We start from the raw sequence: 23,242 nt of genomic DNA, 5'->3' as shown, positions 1-23,242 counted from the left end.
TAAAATGCATTTATACAGCATTATTATTTCATTATCATTCAAAACTTGCTTTGTTTAATTCTATGTTCATACAGTTTGGTTTTTTTTAAAGACCCTGGAAGATTACTTATATAGACAAGAACAAATATTAAACCATTATTAGTAGTATCATTTGTGATACTTCCAATAAGAATTTCTATCTTACTGATCATCATACAGATGTTAGACCTTTTTGAACTACTTTATGAACTTTCAACTGTAAGTTGAAACCTATTTCAATGTTGAGCAAAATCATACTGATACATGTTTTCTTTTTTCCCTTCCTTGTTTACCAGGATGGTACGAAACAAAAGCGAGAACGGAAAAAGACTGTGTCATTTAGCAGTATGCCAACTGAGAAAAAGATCAGCAGCGCAAGTGACTGTATAAACGCGATGGTTGAAGGCTCTGAGCTCAAAAAGATTCGATCCAACTCTAGGGTCTATCACCGATATTTTCTTTTAGATGCAGATATGCAGTCTCTACGTTGGGAACCTTCAAAAAAGGATTCTGAAAAAGCAAAGATTGATGTTAAATCAATCAAGGAAGTAAGAACAGGAAAAAATACGGATATTTTTCGCAGCAATGGAATATATGACCAGATATCAGAAGACTGTGCTTTTTCAATTATATATGGAGAAAACTACGAGTCACTAGATCTTGTTGCTAACTCAGCAGACATTGCAAATATTTGGGTTACTGGCTTAAGATACCTGATTTCTTACGGAAAACACACTCTAGATATGATAGAAAGTTCTCAAGATAATATGCGGACTTCATGGCTTTCACAGATGTTCAGTGAATCAGATGTAGATAATTTGGGACATATACCTCTGTGTAATGCTGTACAGTTTATAAAAGACTTAAATCCTGGTTTAAAAAATAATAAAATTGAACTAAAATTCAAGGAGCTACATAGATCCAAGGAAAAAACTGGTACTGAAGTAACAAAAGAAGAGTTTATTGAAGTTTTTCATGAGCTTTGTACCAGACCTGAAATCTACTTCCTGTTGGTTCAGTTTTCAAGCAATAAAGAGTTCCTAGATACCAAGGACCTCATGATGTTTTTAGAAGCAGAACAGGGTATGGCACATGTCACAGAAGAAATAAGCCTTGAAATTATTCAGAAATACGAGCCAGCCAAAGAGGGCCAGGAAAAGGGTTGTCTTTCTATAGATGGGTTTACGAATTACCTTACTTCACCAGACTGCCACATATTTGATCCAGAACATAAAAAAGTTTGTCAAGATATGAAACAACCTTTATCTCATTATTTTATAAATTCATCTCATAATACGTACTTGATAGAGGATCAGTTTCGAGGGCCTTCTGACATCACAGGCTACATTCGCGCTCTTAAAATGGGTTGTCGAAGTGTTGAACTGGATGTGTGGGATGGTCCAGATAACGAGCCTGTGATTTACACAGGACATACAATGACATCACAGATTGTCTTCCGTAGTGTAATTGACATTATTAACAAGTATGCATTTTTTGCTTCAGAATACCCTCTTATTTTATGTTTAGAAAATCATTGTTCTATTAAGCAGCAGAAAGTGATGGTACAGCACATGAAGAAAATTCTAGGGGACAAACTACATACACAGTCTCCAAACATTGAACAGTCTTATCTCCCATCTCCGGAATCACTTAAAGGGAAAATACTAATTAAAGCAAAGAAGCTTTCCTCTAATTGTTCTGGACTAGAGGGAGATGTTACAGATGAAGATGAAGGAGCAGAAATGTCACAGAGAGTGGGGAAAGAGGGCGTAGAACAGCAAAACTTAATGACGGGGAAACGATTTCAGCTCTGCAAAGACCTCTCTGAGTTGGTGAGCATATGTAAATCAGTTCAGTTCAAAGAGTTTCAAGTTTCATTTCAGCTCCAGAAGTACTGGGAAGTGTGCTCGTTTAACGAAGTGCTTGCTAGCAAGTATGCCAACGAAAACCCAGGAGACTTTGTAAATTATAACAAACGTTTTCTTGCGAGAGTTTTCCCCAGTCCTATGAGGATTGATTCTAGTAATATGAATCCCCAGGACTTTTGGAAATGTGGTTGTCAGATAGTAGCAATGAACTTTCAAACGCCTGGCTTAATGATGGATCTTAACATCGGTTGGTTTCGACAAAATGGGAACTGTGGCTATGTCCTTCGTCCTGCTATCATGAGAGAAGAAGTATCCTTCTTTAGTGCGAACACAAAAGACACTGTGCCTGGAGTTTCACCTCAGCTGCTTCATATTAAAATCATTAGTGGGCAAAACTTTCCTAAACCCAAAGGATCAGGTGCCAAAGGTGATGTTGTGGATCCTTATGTCTATGTTGAAATACATGGAATCCCTGCTGACTGTGCAGAGCAAAGGACAAAAACTATGCATCAGAATGGGGATAATCCAATTTTTGATGAAAGCTTTGAATTTCAAATAAATTTACCAGAACTAGCTATGGTGCGTTTTGTAGTACTGGATGATGATTACATTGGGGATGAGTTTATCGGGCAATACACTATTCCCTTTGAGTGTCTACAGACTGGTTATCGGCACGTTCCTCTGCAGTCTTTAACTGGTGAAATTTTAGCACATGCTTCTTTGTTTGTGCACGTGGCCATTACTAATCGAAGGGGTGGTGGGAAACCTCATAAACGGGGCCTCTCTGTAAGGAAAGGCAAGAAATCAAGGGAATATGCTTCTATGAGAACATTGTGGATTAAAACAATAGATGAAGTGTTCAAGAATGCTCTCCAACCTATTCGGGATGCCACGGATTTGAGAGAAAACATGCAGGTACGGTTTTTACAATGAATTTATTAGTTCTTGTGTGTATTTTTGTATTATGCTTATTTGCAAGTTATGTTATTGGAGTCTAATGCTGAAAGGCTTTAAAAATCGATTGTGTGAGAGCAGCCTCTTAGGTAATACTGTCTGTTGAGGTAACCTTGGAATGTGTATGCTTGTTTTGTTGAATGTGAGCAGGAAATGTGACTCCTGTGTTAGAACTCAAGCCTGTTGACTCGTCCTATGTCTTTGAAGGAATGTTAGATATGCACTAGAGAAAAGTATGGCAATATTTTAGTTTTAGAAAATCAAGTTAAATAGAAATGCAAGAGGAAAATACAGCTGATAGAAAAAGGAGACTTTAATGCTTATGAGAAAACTTCTTATACATGAATGTATGTTTAGTATAGTTTCACTGAGGTTTTGTTTTTTCCTCATTCCCAAATAGCAGGCAGTACTTTCAGAAAGACCATTTGCTCTCCATGATTCTTCCTAGCAACAGTATGTTAGAAATACATGGAATTAGCACTAAGGTACTAGAAAACATCCTCTAGAAGAAATTACCTTGCCTTAAAGGTCACATATAATAAACACGTTGAATATCAGGAAAAAGTACAGGTTGAGGTGCTTGTTTTTTGTGGAAGCCAAGAGATCCCACTTAAAAAATGCCTTGTTTGGAGATTCTAATAAAGAATCCGGATAAATAAGCCCTTTTAGGCGTAGATTAAAGTGAGTTGTGAAGTTGTGTTTTATTTAATTAATCTTTTAACTACCTTTAAACTTCTGATGGAATACTAGCAGTGATCAATAAAATCAAGCGTAATTTCAAATGAGTGACCTCTTAAATCCTCCTATGTAATGTTAAGGGGAAACTGATTATAGGAAATGTCTGAAATTTGATTCTGGATTTTAAAGGCATATCAGCGTAGATAAATTTTCTTAATATATTAATAATCATATGTTGAAGAGATTTTAATAGGAATACAGTTTTAAAACTTATTTTTTTTTGTATGAAATAAGAAATTAGTACAGCATTTTGAAGCTCTCCCATTCCACTTGGTATATAAAATTGCTGCACTAAAAGATTATTAAAAAAAAATGCAAGGATGGTACTTTCACTCATAAATGTTTCACATTATGGCCTACATATAAAGTGAACTTTACCTGTAGTTAACCTATTGAAGGCTAGAATTCTGTCATATGAAAGATACTGTGTTTTAAGATCTGTTTAAAGGAAGAGCTGAACCGAAGGTTTGAGGAAACAGTGAAAACGTAGAGTTTTTGTAGCTGCTTTAAACTCTTTACTATGCGTGCTGCAGTATTTTCCATAACTGTTATAATTGAATATGGGCTCTACAGTGTGGTTTCTTTGAATGTGAGATATTAAAAGGTATTTAATGTATTTTATTCTGTCAGTTTGAAAGTTGTGCTATCAACTAAATTAATCGTTATCATCTCTCAAAATGCTATCAAGATATTTTGGGTACATGAGGGAATATTCATTTTGCATAGCTTTAGTGACAGATTATGTAATGTGCACAATTTAAACTGAGTAAGTAAGGTTTTGCAGCTAATAAAAGTAAATAAACCACTTGATTAAAATAAATATAAACTTATGTCAGGGAATGAAATTTGTTTTAATTTCTGTATTACTGAAATTTTGCATTACAAATTGTTATGATTTTTATGATACAGAAATAATGTCCCCACAAGATAGATTATAAAGAACAAAGTTGGACTTTTTTAAATATAAGATGGAAGAAGCGGAAAAAAGAAAGTATGCAGCAGTGAGTTTAATGGTTTCTCTAAATCTGTATACAAATAGCTAGCATTTTTTCTAACTCGATAGGCACTATATTATCATGACAAAAGCTGATGTCATAACTTGTTGTTACATATTAATCACTGATAAAAGTATAACATGATTGATTAAACTAGATGTGATGTGACATGTTTAAATTGCTTGACAGTGTGAGGGATAATCTCTGGGGTTGGAAGTCCAAAGGCAAGAGTTACAGTTGTAGTTCAGTCCTGCCTTCCATTAGTTAAAATGTATGTTCCATTGGGTTCTCCTTAACCTCTCTGTAAAATTGTTGTTCATAATGGCTTACCCATGATGTTAATCTCAAACACAATCTGTTTGAATGGAATTCCCTATGTCTGTCTTTTCAACCATGTAATTATTGTGTCATTAAGGTGTAGTCCAGTTAATAAAAGTAGTTTCTGTTTCTTGGACATTTACTAGATGTTACTAAACATTTACTGAAAGTACACTGCAAGTGACTGTGTTGGATGTAATTTGGTATTCACATAATTTTGCATTAATATGCTATATACACATATTTTCAAGTCTACTTTGGGTAGTTTGTCTCATAAAGGGACAGCAAAATATTTCACATTTCATTCCTGTTTGCATTAAGCTTGGCATTATGTCTGTCTAAATAAATTTTTCCAAAAATGAGTCTTACTTTGCCAGTAAAGTGGAAAGTGATTTTGATTAAAATGAAAATCTGTGTCAGATACACTGCTTGGGTAAAGTGTGAAAGAAAGGAGCACTGAGCACATTTGTAACTTAAATATACCATGTTTTTGTTTTTATTTCCTACAGGAACACAAACTCCAGACCTGCCATAGATCACCAGCTCCCACTTGGTACAAAAATCCTAAATTCATTACATGAATATGAGAATATTCCCATCATGGAATTTCAGTGGCTACTTGGAGTCACGTTGTAATACTGGACATTTTCTTCAAGTTTAAATGTGTGATTTTATATTCTACTATATTGGATATAAAATACAACTATAATAAATTTTAGGGAAAGGTACAAAATTGGTATTTATGTTAAAGTACCTTAAAAATTCACTTAAGCGTGATTCTGTGATAGGAATGGCATCAGTAGTGGAGTGCTGGGTTTGTGAATCACACCAAATGGGAGCCAGCAGATCCACAGCACGTCTGGACTGTAGTTCAGGTATGTTTAAAGTTACAAATGGGCTGAATTCCTCCTTCCACTTCACTTTACTTATTTGGGACATTCAGCACCTAGTAGTTTTTTTTGCACTGTTGTATTTTAAAAATTACTTTGAAATATCTTCTAGGTTTTTTCAAAATATATAACCAGTATGTTTTAGAATTAGTTTATTTGTGTGGTTCATTTTCGTAGTGATAGAGACCAGACATTCTTGCTCTAAACAGGTTTTTTTTGACTGACAGGGGTTTTTTTGTTTGTTTGTTTGTTTGTTTGTTTTTTCCTGTGACAAGTATTGAATTCTGTTTGAATTTTTAACATTTTTAGTAAAATATGTGTGTAGTATTGGTTGCTTTGGAAAACTGACAGCTCTTCAGGGAAAAAAACTGTGGTAATTCCACATTGTAGCTAAACTGTAACAGTGAAGGATTTTATTATGAAAGAATGAGACATTAAAAGTCATATTTAACTATAAAGGAAACTCTTTCTTTCCTTTTTGCAGAATGCAGTAGTTTCATTCAAAGAATTATGTGGCCTCTCTCCTGTAGCAAATCTTATGCAGTGCATTCTGGCAGTGTCTACACGCTTGGTTGGGCCTGATAATACCCCCCTGGTAGTACTGAATCTCAATGATCAGTATCCGACTATGGAACTCCAAGGGATTGTTCCAGAGGTCTTGAAAAAGATTGTAACAGCATATGACATGGTGAGTAGTTCTTTGTGGTTATTTTATATGCTATTTGAAAGACTTTCTTTTTATAATATACAGTACCATGCCTGTTTTGAAAGGTCATTTTAACCTGTGACTTCCTATTTCATGCTTCATTACATGTGCTTGAAAGTAATTCCCATGAATGTACAGCGACTGGTAGTGTTTTCATATTGAGATTAAGATACTGCATGCAAATACATAAGTGTTTGTACACTTCAGAAGGCAAAGTGGTTATAATTAAGAGGATTTAACTTGAAGAGGATGTATTAATTTACCTGTTTTGCAGTAAATTGAAACCTTTTGCATATCTGTAAACCTCTTACATTAATTTGCTACTTTATATTTTCCAGTTTGTGGACCTTGATTTCTTTTGCTTTGACTCAGCACAGAATAGAAAAAAGTCAGGAACTGCTTTTAGGAATTGTAGTTTTATAAGCACCTTGAAGTGTTAAATTTGACACATGGTTTTTCATTTTCCTTTGCTGTATCTTTCTTATAGATCTCATTTGATTAGGCATTCTTACGTCTGTGAGCAGCTGTAGTGTTAACTTCAGCCCTTATACTTCAGTAAATATGTAAATTGTGTCTTTGGAGACTGGAAGTTAAACATTTTGCAAAAAGGAAGGAAGGACTAATACACTGAGAAATACTGATTTACATCTGCCTTGCATTAATTAAGAGTATGGAAAAAATATCCATATGAATATGATTTGAAATGTCTTCCTTACTTCCACGGACGTGATCTGGCACAGAGTAATTGAGCCTTTATTTATTTATGTATTTATTTATTTCTTTAATTTTATATATCATTAGACAATAAGTAAATGTTTCTAGGATAATTTTGCATTGATTTTGTGCACTAAGATGAGAAACTTCACCTGGCAGGATCCAGACTGTTTTAAAAACATTCATAGAATCATAGAATCATAGAATCATAGAATCATAGAATGGTTTGGGTTGGAAGGGACCTTAAAGATCATCTAGTTCCAACCCCCCTGCCATCAGCAGGGACACCTTCCACTAGACCAGGTTGCTCAAAGCCTCATCCAGCCTGGCCTTGAACACTTCCAGGGAGGGGGCATCCACAACTTCCTTGGGCAACCTGTTCCAGTGTCTCACCACCCTCACAATGAAAAACTTCTTCCTAATATCTAATCTAAACCTCCCCTCCTTCAGTTTAAACCCATTTCCCCTTGTTTTGTCATTAGTTGTCCTTAGGAAAAGTCCTTCCCCAGCTTTCCTGTAGGCCCCCTTCAGGTATTGGAAGGCCGCGAAGGAAAAGAAACCGGTGGCCCAGTTTCATATGTATCTTCTAAACTGCTTTATAATTAAAAAGTAGCTTTAGAATAATGCTATACCAGAGTCCAAAAAGCCGTCATTAGTAATTAGCAATTTAGACAGAGTTTATGTAGTTCAGTGATGATGTAAATACAACAGAATTTGATTGGAACAGTAGCACAGTTATGAGAAGATAGTGGTCTATCTTCTTAGTGGTAGCTTATCACTATCATTAGGATGCAGACAAGCTTGATTGTTGGGTTTATACCTGTAACATGTATGTAATGAGGTTCTGTCTTGTTGGTGGAGATGTCTCTACCTGATATTTGCTATAGTGGCAGATTGTTTAGAGTCTGGTGCTACCGTAGATAGTTTTCTTTTTGCGTGTCTTTGGCGTAAATTAATATGGTGAGCCCTGAAAATGACAACACTTTATCTCAGTGGTTGGTTTTGGCTTGGGGATTTTTTTGACATGATTTATTAACAGGTGGGTGTAAAATTCAGCTTAATAATGAAAAGCCTCATCCAGAATTAAGAAAGAGTAGAGATACTCTTAAAGTAATGATTATGTACTTGTTTTCTGCTGGACTAGACCTCAGTATAGGTCAAAATTATATAACTGTGGTCTTCCAGTGTGTCAAGTACTGTAACTATAAAATCATGTTGATAACAGAGGTTGTGTTAAATGTTTATTAAATAAACCTCGGTTAGTACCATAAATGCATAGGCTGTCACTACCTCGTGTGCATTCTCAAGGTGGCACACATAAGGATATTCTCAAAGTACTGCTGTTTTAGGACCATGGTATTTTTGGCTAATGAAAGATTCTTATTTTTCAAAAATACCTTCCTTTTTATAAAATGATAATAAACATAGAAAATAATTATTCAGAATTTGTTTACATTGAGAGTGCGTAAAGGACTTATCATTGCTCTGTAAAGTGGGAAAGGCTGTAAGACCTTTACAGGGGGGCAGTCAGTCCACATTGAAATAATTTCAAAAGAGTGCAATACTGCAGGGGCACGTGGAAAGGTGAGAATCTTCAGTGTAGCACAGGTACCTATATTTTTTAAAGAAACAGTGAGGCAAATGATAATAAATTAATCAGCATATCACTAGATACTTGCGGGTTTTACGTGTAAACAAATAGTGCATAATGCTTTCCTAAATCGGCATTCCCTACTACATTAAAGGAGAAGCTATAAGTGATAAAGGCTAGTACTATTGACGGGTTAAAATGTTGTATTTTTTAATTTAATGAGTAATTTGTCACCAACATTATTGGAATCTGAAATTTACACAGGAAATAAAAGGATCTTTTGCTTTTATCCATGTCATAGGAGCTGGAGTGTCTTTTCAGAATAATGAAAAACAAATAAAAATAGGAATTTTTGAGAAAGACAGAAGTTTAAGTTGTCTATTTTCCTCTAGCTTCTCCATGCTCCTCAGTATTTTTCACCCTAACATATTTTCACTGTTTAACAATGTTTTATTTTTCCTTCTTGTTCATGAACTTCAGCTTCCTTTATGTGATACTTCAGCATGCACTCTGTTGGTGTCATCACACCCATCACTGATCAGTGCTGCAGATTGAAGCTTGGAGTTAAGGCAAGTGCCTCTTCCACACCATTGCATGTTTTTTTTTTTTTTTAAATGTCTTATAACCTTTAAGATAAACAGTAAGTAAATCTTAAAAATTTATGCTATGGCAAGAGCCAATCTCATCCTAAGTCTGCAGCATTATTCAGTGATGAGTATAATAGCACTGCAAAGATATGCCAGAGGATCATACAAATGAGGCCAGACCTTGTTGGGACCTTTACTGTCTCTGTCTGCCCTTAGTGGAGAAAGAACTGTCCCATCTGATGAAGATAAGGTTTTCTGAACTTCGCAAGCAGGCATTTACTTCTAAGAGGAAAGCTAGCACAGAAAAGGCAGAGAACTGGACCTTTGTGAAAGAAGATAAAGTAATGCTGCGACAATAATTAGGATTAAATGTTATTAAATCCTAATTAGATAATGCTGCTAGATCAATTTTTTCACAGTTTCTGATGGTATGTTTGTTGTTTTTTTATGTTGGGGTTATGTTGTCATTCAAAATGACTACAGTCTACAGTATAGGAGGTCTGTATTTGATTCAAATGAATTCAAATAAGATGAATAGATTTTGTATACACACCCTAGGGATAGGCTTGAGAGCAGGGCTGTTTATTGGTGGTGGCGGCTGGGAGATTATTATTAACATGAGAGGTATTAAAATACAGCAAAGCTAGTAAACTGGAAAACACCACATGATTGGTGATTAGTAGCTCTATAGTAAGGTGAAATCCAGTTGCCTTATTGTTGGCTTGTTTCAACTACTGACTCAATACAGCAGATTGCAAATGAAGCCACGTGAAAGTTAACTTCATGTTGTAGAGTTGCAAATTTGGCCAATGACATAAACTAAATACGACAGCCTATATTTTGAACTTGAACATGTGCATCCCATTGGGAAGTAGATGGGTTGACACTATACCTTGAAGAAGTTATAGGCTGGGCTGGGACTAGTTATGAAAAGGCAACCTAAAAAGGACTGATTGTCAAGGTTTTGGTAAAATGTTAATAGTCCTCTCATATTTCAGCTACTACTCAAAACCCTAAATATTCTTTGCCTTTAAAACTCATCTTGATTTCAACGTAGATGAATTGGATGGGGCCCTTCTGTATTGGGCGTGTTGGATTGAAGCTCATAATTCTGAAGGAAGCAAAGAATATATCCATTGCCTCTTTCACAGGACCTAAAAAGAATGATTAGCAGATCTGTTTTGAGTTTTGCCTTGTAAAATCTGTCTTGTCGATGATGTAGGGCCTTGGTTATGGTTACATTGCAAATACATTAAGAGGGATTTTAGTTATTCTACTGTGGTTATAGAATTGTATCTTGAGAGAACAAGTCAATGAAGACTTTCTTACTAATGAGCCAGAGTTACTCAGTTGAGAAGCCTTTGTTCCAAAAATTGCCCTTTGAGGTTGTAAACTTCTGGGGTAACCAAAAAATACTAGATCCAGTGCTGGTTATTACCAGTTTATCTCCTAAAACTGAGTGAGTGAATAGGTTACTTTAACTCTTGCATTACTTTCTTTTGATCTAAATACTCAATTTCTGACTGTGGCAGAGAAGGCTGAGTTCAAGATGGTCAAATAAAACTCAGTCTTTGGATCTCCTGTGTTTTTAAATCACGTGATAGCATCTGACCACTGTCTGCTTTGTACACCCAAAGAAAATCCAGATTTTTCCATCTGATACCTTTTCTGAGGAATACGTGACTGACATAGACTGTAGTAGCTGTGTTCTGTTCCCTGATGGGTTCAGAATGTTGTTTTTGAGCCCGTGTCTTCTGGAGTCCAGCTCCATGGATTTTCCATATTACAATTTAAGTCAGCATTATCTGGCTTATAAAGCAGAGATCTTAGGCTTTGCAGAGAGGATTGAAAAGCTATTATTCCTTGCTTTTATACTTAAGAGCGTAGCTATGTAAAAATAAGGAACCTTGTTAAAAAGTAAGAGAAGTAGTCAAAAGAACAGACATTGTAGACACTAAAGATACCACACTGGAGGTTTGAAGTAAATATGTACCACTTACCAAAAAACACTTGAGGAGGACAAAAAGGAGGAATTGCTGTTCCAAAGAAGAAGGCATCTTCCACAAAGCTGAAGTCCCGTGCAAATGAGGAAGACAGGATAGATATTTAACTCTGCCATGGTTAAATAAAAAATACAAGAAAGCCATAGTGAAGAATTTCAGGAATGACCTGCACAGACTTAAAAATAACAGTAACTTCTTTTCTGAAAATAGCAGAAATGGGAATCCTGTCAAAGAGTATGTATGACCACTAGTTGATCAAAGTGTAAAAGAAGAGTCCTAGGAAAATAAATAAAGCCACAACACTAAACTAGGTTTTGCATTTATTTACCTATGGAGATTAAGGTTTGCCATGAAACGTTTCTTCATGAAGGCTCATTGGAGAATCCATCTCTAACTGAAATGCTGATAAAAGATACTACACAGGAAAGGCAAAATGACTGAGAAAAGAAATATGAGAAATAGGTGATACTCATTCAAGGGTTCTGAAAGATCTCGAGTTGATATATCCAAACTGCTTATTGTTTAGTGTATCCTCTCACTTAAGACTGACTATCAAAGTTGTTAGTGTGGTGCCAGTGTTTTAAGAGGTTTCCTGGGAAGATCATGAAATTATAGATCAGACAGGCTGACAGCTGTACTGTGAAAATGAGTAGAAACTGTTTTGAAGAAGAAAATTAGGAAAAACATGAAGAAACGTGTCATGTTGGGGAAGAGTCAATACAGCTTTTATAAAGTGAAGTGCTTGTTAATCTCTTTGAGTTCTTTGAAGTCAAGAAGCACGTAGACATGGAAGATTAGTCTGGTTAGATTTTCCAGAAGCATGTGACAAAGTCCCTTTTCAAATGCTTATATCGAAAATAGGTTACTACTGAATTTTTAGCCTTTTAAAATTCTTAACTCTTCTCTGATAGCTGGAGTAAATGTTGAACTTAGCCTGATGTTCCAACAGGAGAAGAACTGCTAAAGACAGTTGCTTGTGTTGCTTTTTGCATGAGATATGTTTTCCCATTAAATGGATTAGAGATAGTAGGTGTATCTCTAACAACTTTGATTTAGCTAAAATGGCTCGGTACTCTTGAAGGAGTATGACTTAATTATGCCCTCAGATTTGCAAAGATCATCCAGGTGTGAGGTATGTGGGTGCTTTGACTTTTAGGCATCTTTCTCAGTCTTAGTGGTGGATTGTTACAATGTGTGTTAAAACAGTAAGTTTCAGAGTTGTCAGTATAGATGCAGTATTTAAATACCGATAACACACGCAGTCTCACTATTTCCATTATTGCCTCTGGCTTTGTACAGTATGTTTACTTCCATTATCAAGTCTCTGCAGAGTAAGAACTGTCTTTACTTAGGTAATAAATGGATACAGTTCAGTGGTGAAGAGATTGAGGGGAAGAGACACATCATTCATTGCAATTTAATATTGCAAATAGCCCAGGTAATGGTTTGTGCCAAGTTTAATAAATTATAATAATTGTAGATCTTGATTTTTTGAGATGAATTTAAAAAGTTACTGGTTGTGTAGTTGTTAGTCTGTCACAAAAATGGATGGAAAAAAAAAGTCTTGATGGAAAATACAGTGAATAGATTGGGCAGTTTCTTCAGCAAGAGTTATGTTGCTTGTTATCAGTTGTTTATTTTCCTGTTTTGTAACAGGACAGTCATTCTAAACTGAAGGTTACAATTATGCTTCCAGAAACAGAGCAGCAGACAATAACCTCAGCTTATATTGGGCTTTTCAGTCCACAAGGGCAGAAACAAATGTCTAATTTTGGATATTCAGACTCCAGTGACAAGTGTTGTAAAGTATGAGCTGTTTTACATTGATTGACAGGCTCTGATAATGGCAACTTGATGTTTCTGGGAGCTCAAGATTTCTTCATTTTTTTCTTAAGAGCATGAATTTTGGTAAAGCTTTTTGTACCCTCTCACTAACCCCATTATGGCTAATGGCTGACTCACAGTATTCATAAGAGCATAAGATAATACGACTTACTTAGGAAGAGGAGTTCATCTAGCTGACTGTCCTGTTTCTAATGTAGTCCAATGGAATGTGTATGGAAGAGCATAAAAATAGGTCATATGCATATCAACTTCTCTTAAATGTACTCCATATTTCCAATGGTAGTTCTCTTTTTCTTTCTCAATAAATTCTTAATCTTCTGTTTGTCTTTTTTACTCCTGCGTGAAAAAATTGTTATTTGTGCTGTTATCAATGGTTTTAGTTTCAAAAATAACACTACCTATTAATTGTTTCACAAGGATGATAAATTTCTTCATTTTTTTTACAGATATAGGATATTTTCTTTTCATACATATGTGCTTCCTTATTACCCACTTTTTACATAGTGTTTTCATCACCTTTAGTTTAAAAATGATGAAAATAACTTTGCTGTAACAGCCAGAGTGTCAGAAAAGCAAGGAGAAGTGACTGCTGGATTGAAATAGTTTAATGTTACTGTGTGCATAGCTTAGAAGAGAGTTGCTGATTATTTTATTTACTCTTGTCTTCAACCTAGTCTTTCTCAGATACTTTACTCATGAGGAATTAAGAAAGAACATAAGCCTTTTTAATGGAGAACTTGCAGACTGTTTGTTCCTTTGGTAATTTTCTTGAACTGCAGGAAATCTAGTTAATTTTGAGATACTGCAGTATTAAGAACAAATGATGTCCTATATTTTCTCTACAAGAATTAGCTTTTTTAAGTGGATTAAATCTCTTATGCTCCTGCACTGCACTATGGTATAATCTCAGCTTGCTTCTTTCTGAAGACAAAAAAACCTGTTCCGTGTATGTGTTTCCTAGAGTACAAAACATCTCAGAAACAGGTGAGAGAGGAAAGGAAGGCTGAAAAAGTGAAACCATGGGTCTATTCCTATGTTTTTCCCACTTATGTAGGGATATATTACCACTGTCAGTACGGTACAGCATTACATTTGTATCATAATATGCCAGTGAGTTTAGGAAGCATAATGGCAATTTCCCCTGCGTTTGTCTCAGAAGAGGACAGTGTTTTAAAGTCTAAAGGGGAACGTAATGATATCATAATATATGATACATGTTATGGTCGAGGGAGGTGATCCTTCCCCTCTATTCAGCACTGGTGAGGCCACACCTGGAGTACTGTTCCCAGTTTTGGGATCCCCAGTACAAGAGAGACATGGGCATACTGGAGAGATGACAATAACGGGCCACGAAGGTAATGAAGGAACTGGAGCATTGCTTCTGTGAAAAAAGGCTGAGAGCGCTGGGACTGTTCAGCCTGGGGGAGAGAAGGATCAGAGAGATCTCATCAGTGTGTAGAAATGCCTGAAGGGAAGATGCAGAGAGGACAGAGCCAGGCTCTTTTTCAGTGACAGGAGAAGAGGCACAAAATGAAACACAGGAGACTGTCTGAACATCAGGAAACACTTTTTCACTGTGAGGGTGACTGAGCATGGGAACAGGTCACCTAGAGAGACTGTGGAGTCTCCATCCTTGGATATATTCAAAAGCCACCTGGACATGGTCCTGGGCAGCCTGCTGTAGGTGACTCTGCATGAGCAGAGGGAGTTTGACCATATGTCCTCCTGAGGTCCCTTCCAACCTTAATGACTCTGTATTTCTGTGCTAAATTTATTTTCTTGCATAGTTGGAGAAGTAACTTCTAATTCAGACAGAATGTTTGCTAAAAATCTTGCTGCTTTGATGCAAATTTAATTTCATGTGAGGAGTCCTCTGTGTGTACAGAAGTAGCAGTTAGCAGCTTTGTTTTATTACCTTGGTGCTTTGGACTGTGCTTGGATTGTAAAAAGATCAGTTGTTCTTCATTATAGAGCAGCTTTGGACTGTCTGGGCAAAACCACACCTGATAATAATGAATGTGTTGCTGATTGTTGTCTTGAGCCAGAAAGCTCAGTTCTAAAAATTCCTTTTGATTAGAGATGTCAGCTTTACTGAAATCCTTATTTATACAGCACTACTGAAGTTGGAAGGCACCTCTGGAGACCATCTTAGTCCAATCACTTTACTTAAAGCAAGGTCAGGTAGAGCAGATTGCCCAGGACTTCATGCTGCTGATCACAACACTTTGAGCCAGATATTTTAAAGCTCTGCTAAGAGGTCTTCTGGAAGACTGTGACTTGAACTTGGGACAGATAAAAGTATTATTATTCCTTCTGTTAAAATGGTACTTTGCAATCCCTTCAGTATGTTTCTTTGCTATGTATCACTCCTGTTTGAAATTGAGGACCCTTTGATCTTGAAAACTGAGTAGCACTGATTTCTCTAGTTGTGCTAACAGTCCCCAGGGTGTTAGATGTAAGGTTTTTATCATTGCTTATTGAGTTTTGAACTGAGCTCAGTTACGTGAACATGAGTCACCTGCTTATTAGAAGTCCACTTCTGTTGTTTATGGTGGTGTTAGTTGAAAGTTTGACACTTCAGAATGCTTTCAGTGTGGTGTCCACACCATTAGAACAATTTGAGTTCTGAGGTTTAATATGAGTTTACAGCCTGATTTTTCCAGTAGTTTCCTTCTGTATTGCTCTTAACACCATTCTTCTCCAGCAGAAAATCAAAGACAGTATATGTAGTTCAGAACGACTCTTTATGCAACTTCAGAGCAGGCTGACCATGCCAGTTGTCACTGAAAAGACTGAGAAGAATTATTTTGCTTGTTCTAGTGCCACAACGAAAATGCCTTCTGGTGCATTGACATTGAATACTGGACTGCTTGGATGCAGTTTATGCATATACTTAATTAGAACTGACCATATTTTGTTTGAGTTCCTGCTACATATAATGGTTCTTGACAATAGAAGCGTTTATATGCTGTCCCTACCAGAGTTCCTTTCTTATTGCCTGGGGCAATGGTAGCATCTTCTGACCCTCTCTGGGTCACACACATCTTTTGAAATGGTGCAGATACTATTAGCAGTTCGTGTATTGTACTTTGGGGTGCCCTGTATTTGGCTTCCTTTTTTATGAAGTGCTATTTGCTATTGGTGCTATTTGTACTGTTCTGGACTTAATACAATGTCTGGAAAATGCAAATTTTATTTTTATTACTACTGTTAAGAGCACTAGTTTGGCCACTGAATACTAAACTGTTTTCAGAAATAGTGCAGTTTGTGATCTCAGAAGTATATCTAAATGTTGAGATTTGAGACAAAAGGAGAACGTGAGCAGCATTTCGTGGAAAGAGCAATTTTAATAAAGATTCAGTTTTACTATTGGAATGTAGGTCTAACAGTACTGGCAACACATATTCACAGATTTCAAAATGTAAATGTGTAGTGTGCTTTACTTGCTAAAAATAAAGTTCATCCTTGGTGTTGCAGCTCTGTCAGTGAAGGTATTTTCTCTCATTGAGTTTCATCAGTGAGACATGGTTTATCATTGGCTGTTTTTTCCATTTTAAAATGCAGCTTGAGTCTCTCTTGGTGTGCTACCAGTTCCACTTGCAGAAGAATTAATAAATCTGGAGGTTTATTAAAATATTTCTTTCTCAAGGTCTGTATTCTTTGTTAAATGCGATGTTTAAATACTTAGGGTTGAGTTGAATCTACATCTTTTCCCTAAGTTGGGGGCATAAACAGGATGTTCTGTCTTCTACCAGAAGACCTGTCTTCACGAGCCTCATAGAAATAGATCTCCACTTGTTCAAATTCAGCTGAAATTGAATGAATGTTCTCAAATATATGCATGTGTACATAAATGTAAGTGCTTACATACATGCATAGACATACACAGTGTTAGTTCATAGCACTTACCTCTTTCATAAAACAACAATAAAACAGACTTAACAAAGCTTTGCAACATAAAAAATAAGCCTGAAGGGTAGTCTAGACATGTATATTCTTTTTTTAAATTTCTGTAACTATCTCTCTTAATGAGAGAGTTCTATTTTGCTGAGAAAGAGGATAGATATATTTTTGAGTATATGACTTTTTTGTTTGGTTTGAAGACACAGTCACATAAATGGTGAGTGATACTGTTAGCAACACAGTTCCATCAGTTTGAAGCAGGAATTGTTTTAATTTCTGTCATCCTCATGCTTTTTAAGGCAGGGTCAATATATAATAATACAGGTCTCTAATCCTGAGAACTCTGAACTAATCATTTAGTGTTTATTTCTAAAACACTCCAAGAATCATTTTAATTTTTTTTTACATCTTTCTTGTCATTTGTTCTTTTGTTAGAATTACTCACAGTTTTTCTGATAACTGTGTAAAATGGTTGCAAGATTTAACAAATAGAGTTTGATGAAGAGATCAAACTGTCAACTTGGCCTCTGCAGAAATGTGGTGACTTCTGCATTTCCCATTTATCCAAAAAAAAAAAAAAAAAAAAAAAAATAGTCCAGTATGTAGTGACAGAGCAGTTCTCTGTCCATACTGAGACTGGAGTGGGGTCGGGGGGCAGGAATTTAAGGGAGAGTTGAAGCAATTGCAGCAAGTGTTATGCATTCTGTATTTAAAATATATTTCTTGGATGTTTCAAATCTTTACTTCCAGAAAAAAAGCAACGTAAGTTAGAGGTGGGAATTATTATTGTAAAAAACTTGCTAGAATGTATAGCTTCTAAACTTCATATAGTATGTGTTCTTTTGTTAGAATATGTGTGGATAATTTGCAATATGTTTTTGATGATCTATATACTAGACTCTACTCGGTCTTCCTCCTCAATTTCCACAACTAATTTGTCTTGAGAATTTCATTTCTCATTCGGCTGCCGACATACTGTTTTTCACACTGAAGCTCCTGCTTACTCATCATTTTCTACTTTGCTTTTATACCAAGCACACACTTACATACAAGTATCATTTGGATCAGGCAAATTTTCTGTTTAAATATAACCTGTCATACTCAGTTGTTCCACATGCTGTGCCTACCAAAGTCTCTCAGCCTCTGTTAATATCTACATGAATGTTTTCACGATGTTATAATTTTGGCTTGAGCACCAGAAATCCTTTATATGTTTAAACACTCCATGAGAGTCATTTACCAAATAGCTGAATACATACTGAAAGGTGACTGCATGGTGAAGAGCAATATAAGAATAAAATTATAATGAACTAATAATGTTACTTTATAAATCAAAGACAACTAGAAGGTGACACCTACTCATGCACACAGCATACTGCTCTGTTATTTCCTCAGTGAAGGACATCAACAAAATTGAGATGTAGCATAAATGCTGGTGGCAATCAACTCTGGAATTAGTGCTAGCTCAGCCAGTTTGCTTAGTGATGCTTTTAAGTACAGCTTTGTATGTATTTTAGAGATCAAAGATAAATAAAGTAACTGTTACTGGCATTGGTAATATAAAAATTGATATTAGAATAATTTCTGTCACATGAACTGCATTGACATTTTTCTTCAAAAGTTGCAAAGAGGGCATTGCTTTTGATCTGAGAGTACTTAGGCAAAGCAACTTTCCATACCACAACTGTGAAATATTAAATCTGCACATTATTATAAATTCTTTTTCAGTGTTAGCCATGCTGTGATGGAAGAGCACTAATACAATGATTACTTCCATTTCCTTTCATCTGCAGAACTAACACAACTTTCTTGCTTTGTCAATACAGAAAGTAAACAAAGAAGCAATGCTGTAAGCATTTTTTTTTTTTTGGTCTTTGAATTCTGTTATTTCTAAAAATCAGTGCAGTGTCTCAGAGTAAGTTTCTAATATGCTGAGACTTGTTCTCCACTATTTCTAAATTATTTGATGTGCATGTAAAATGTATAGTGTGAAGGAAACGGAGCAGATAGAGATACTCTGTGTCTGCAATAGGACTTAACTACTTAGAAATTACATTGTTATACACATAGGGTCAGGAACACGGAATAGACAACATAGGGCAGTTGCAGTATTTCTTACAGTTCCTCCAGAACAAGTACCTTGAATAGGCAGCACAATTAGTCTCTCTTTTATGAACTCTAGTCAAAGGGGTTCTTAGGTGAAAGGATGCTTATTAACAAAGAATCCCACTGTAGTCCTTGCTATTGTGTATTAGCATCCTGACAAAACAAGAGCCATATAAACTCAGCATTCGATTTTTCAAGGTGATTTTCAGTGCAGCAGAAGCTCAGTGGAGGATGCTTTACAGTATCCTTTCAGCTAGTTCGCAAAATAACATCAGTTATATGAAGTATATTTGCGATTGAAGTCAGCAGGGTTTTGGTTCTCTTCATTTACCTGCATTATAGAAGCAAATTTGTTACATGGCATACTTACTGAAACAGGTAAAATCGTTGCTTTTCAAGCAAAATTATAGTGGCTTAATTTCAATTTCTGAATACTGTTTTAAAGACCAGATAGTAATGAAACAGTGAAATGCAGCTTTCTTCTTGACAAATCAGTAATAGTCATTTTGCTCCCTATAGAAGTTTATCTGGGTGAAATACAGTATTCTCTTATTTAAGTATGCTTCTTTTTGAAATAGTTGTCTTCTGTTTATTACACCTGATTAGTAATTGGCATAATTGTATTTATAGGCAATTTTTGCTTCAGTGAACATTGATATTTATATTCAAAGAACAATCTAGTTAAAAATGGGTAAGCTAAAGTATTTCACTTGCAGCTTAGCAACCTGATGAAGTGATTATTTTTTCCTCATTTATTATAAATTGCATTTATTTTTTTTAAACTGAGATAATATGAATTGAGATAAATAGATACTTTGAAATTAAATAAAGATTAATCAGGATGTGAAGATTAAATTAAGTTATCCAGTAGGATGACCTCCACTTACTCTAAAGTTGCTTGTTCACATGTTGTTTATATGTAGCATAAACTAAAAATTTTTGGGTTTGCATAATTTTATTTATCATTATAAATTGTAATAATAGAAACAGAACTAGAATTATTTTTTAATGCTTCATCATTTACTTAAGCCATATTTTTGTGTAGCTGAAAACAGTAGAAGTCTGTAGAGTAGTTACATCTATGCAGGTGTTCCTCCTTACCATTTGCTTGCACACTTGCCATTATAAAAAATCGGAGGCTTACTTGCCTGCTTCTCTACACTGATTTATGCCTCACTTAGAGCAAAGTTCAGAAAAACAGTCTCAATGTTACTTAACTGGAGAAGTCTCCTTCTAATATGTGTGAGAAAGGACTACTGTGGTCATTCCTCTTAAAGCAGTATTTCTCTGAGGAAGGGTGCTGGAAAGGTTTGGGTTTTTTTTCTCTGTAACATGGAACGTTCCTGCTCAAAACAGCAATTGTGGCCTCCTAAGGAAAAGAAAGTTCCACATGAACACCCCCATAAATAACATGTCAAACTTGAGTTATTGTTTTAGTGGCGAGAAATCTGTCTGCTTGAGTGGATACCATAGGCATCAGTAGGTAAGGTCTGAAGCAAAGTTGTTAACTTCTCAGTACATACCCTAGGCTGAAAAATCTGCACAGTTCCATCTTAATGGGTATGCTTTTCTTCTGAGCTTCTATGAAAGGCTTTTTGTTTAGAAAGATTAGGTAAAGGAATCATTTATTTTCCTTATCCACCGGTATCAGCCTCGAGTGATTTGTTTTCCTCCATAGAGTGTTGTCTCGTACATACGCACAGGTCAAGCCACAAAAAGGCAAAATGTAGAGGAACAAATCTGGAAAAGCAATGGGATGATCCCTAGGAAAAAGGAAGCACTGGGTGGTGAGTGGTCATTATCCTGAATGTCGGAGTGAGTGAGGAAGAGGAAACCTGCATCCAGGTTATCTCACCCAAGCCACTAAAAGTGAATTACCTGGTAAATAGTTGTGTAATTTCCACTTACTTTGTTAGGCAATGAGTTATGGAGTAGACATTTTACTTCATTGTTCACAGATCCCAGCCCAAAACCATTGTATTTTTTAAGTCTTTATGCTACGTTTAGAGCACTTCTCTGCCTGGTCATGACCAGGAAGATGAATGTATTCGTAATATTAACAGCAAATATTAGATTATTGATTTGAGTTCAAATTTAAGCATCTTTTACAGATTAAAAATTTTCAATAAAAACTGAATTTTACTGATATTTCTGTATATTTGAATTTATTTTCTCTACAGATGATTCAGACCATCAGGACTCTAGTTGAAAATACAGATAGCTTATATGAGAAGATAGTACAGTGTCAGAAAGCAGGTAAGTACAAGCTGATTTTTTTTTTTTTTTAAATATAACGAACTTACCGCATTTCTCTTTGTTTCCCAAAACTTATAATCAAGTTTATTTATTCAGGTGTAGCTAAAAAAACCCTACAACCAACCAACAACAAAAAAATCCAAACAGTAAAAGAGATCATTGTAATTTGGGCACGTGCAATAACAGTGAAAAGGACATTTCAGTTCATAGAAATAAAAGATCCATAGAGTTACAGCTTGACTTTGGAAATCATGAGCATTTTATATGTGGATAGTAGCTTGTCAATATAGTCATTTCCACAAATATAAACATGGGATTACTCCTCTTTTACTGTGTGAGAACTTTTTCTCTTTTGTCATGGTAACCTATTATCTTAAAGAGTCTTGCTGAAGTACTTTGTCTTCTGGTCATTACATGACAGTAGTTCAGGTATTTCCTCTCTGTGTTTCTCTAGATCTGTTGAGTGAATACCCTCTGGTTCTGCTGGTTTGGTACTCTTTTATCTATTCAGAATAAAACTGATTTTGCAGACAATTATTTCTTCTGAGGCAGGCTTTTCAAACCACAAGAATGCAGAAAGTTGGTTTTTTAAACTTCTTTATGACCTATTGGTCCCACAGATTCTCTGAAAATTTTCCTGTTTCTGATATGCATTTGAAACGTTGTATAGTTAGTTCTTCATTCCTTCACAAATTACCCCCTTTCCACCTGATATATTGTAATAGTTTTCTCATTTGGACAACTGAGTTCTGAAGGTTTTATTCTTATTTTGAGTAGCGTGTCTGACCTTGCTGTTTGATCATGTTTGTTTTCTTTCGATCTTTCTTAAGTATTTCTTAAACAAGTTATAAATTTGCTCAGAGTAATGATGCATTGCATTTTGCATGAGAAACAAGAAGTCTACCAGAGAGTCAGTCAAAATTTCTACGACCATATCTTGCATGACTCAATCAGGACAAAAACTGTTATATACAAATATGTTTTTGTCTGTCAGATATGCAACATCCTGCAACTCAGCTCTCCTATAAATTTCAGTCTCTCTTCTTCATTCTCTTTTCATGAAAAGAAAAAAATAATGCTCTTCCACCCTCACACTTCCTTTGCAAGCTATTTTCTGTTAGCAATGTCTTCCAACTCAGATAAGGCTTACTCACTCTGAATTTCTAGATCTCCCTTTTGTTGACAGCACACATTCCTCAGAGTCTGAACTTTAGTGAAACCACAGAACTACCAAAATACTTGAAAATTTTAATTTGTTGTGTTTTCTTCAAGCTGTCAAACATAAATAATCATAAATGCCATGAGTAGCAAAATATTATTTCGCATATCTTGATGGCAGATGCAGAGATTTATCTAAACTGACAAACTCAAAATATTTAATGCCCCATAAGGACAGTGTCCTGTAGACTTGTAAGCTTACTTATTAAATCATCTCCCATTTTTGTGGTGATAGTGTGCCATATTTTTTTAGCTTCATCAGTGTCTCGAGCAGTTTAGAGCCTTGGTTAGAGGTAAGGCAAAAGCTAATCGCCTATTTCACCTCATATTTTAGAGTTGTTGCCCTTCAGAGAAGATTGCTTTCTAGTAGCTCATATGGATTCCAGTAAACTTGCATATACCTGATTTTCTTGAGTTTTACAACCTTATTTTACATGAAGTGCAGCTGTCCAAGAATTCTTTCTTTCAGAATGCTAAAGACTTAACACCTGTGCTAAATAGCAAAGAGATTTTGATCTCATTTAAATGGGAA

At 35.5% G+C, this 23,242-nt stretch overlaps 1 protein-coding gene across 1 annotated transcript; it reads left to right on the top strand.

Moving 5' to 3' along the window:
- Positions 1-317: 317 nt before the first annotated feature.
- Positions 318-21,492, top strand: PLCL2 (phospholipase C like 2; the record flags this gene model as incomplete). Its single annotated transcript, XM_010174761.1, has 3 exons — positions 318-2,801; positions 6,266-6,469; positions 21,417-21,492. Coding segments are annotated over exons 1-3 (2,716 nt in total), but the record flags the coding sequence as incomplete, so codon positions are not given.
- Between the last annotated feature and the right edge of the window lie 1,750 nt (positions 21,493-23,242).

This window comes from Antrostomus carolinensis, unplaced genomic scaffold (genome assembly GCF_000700745.2).
Source record: "Antrostomus carolinensis isolate BGI_N321 unplaced genomic scaffold, ASM70074v2 scaffold1429, whole genome shotgun sequence".
In the NCBI taxonomy this organism is placed as follows: Eukaryota; Metazoa; Chordata; class Aves; order Caprimulgiformes; family Caprimulgidae; genus Antrostomus; species Antrostomus carolinensis.
Note: the sequence above shows the minus strand (reverse complement) of the source record. Positions and strands in the feature narration are given on the sequence as shown.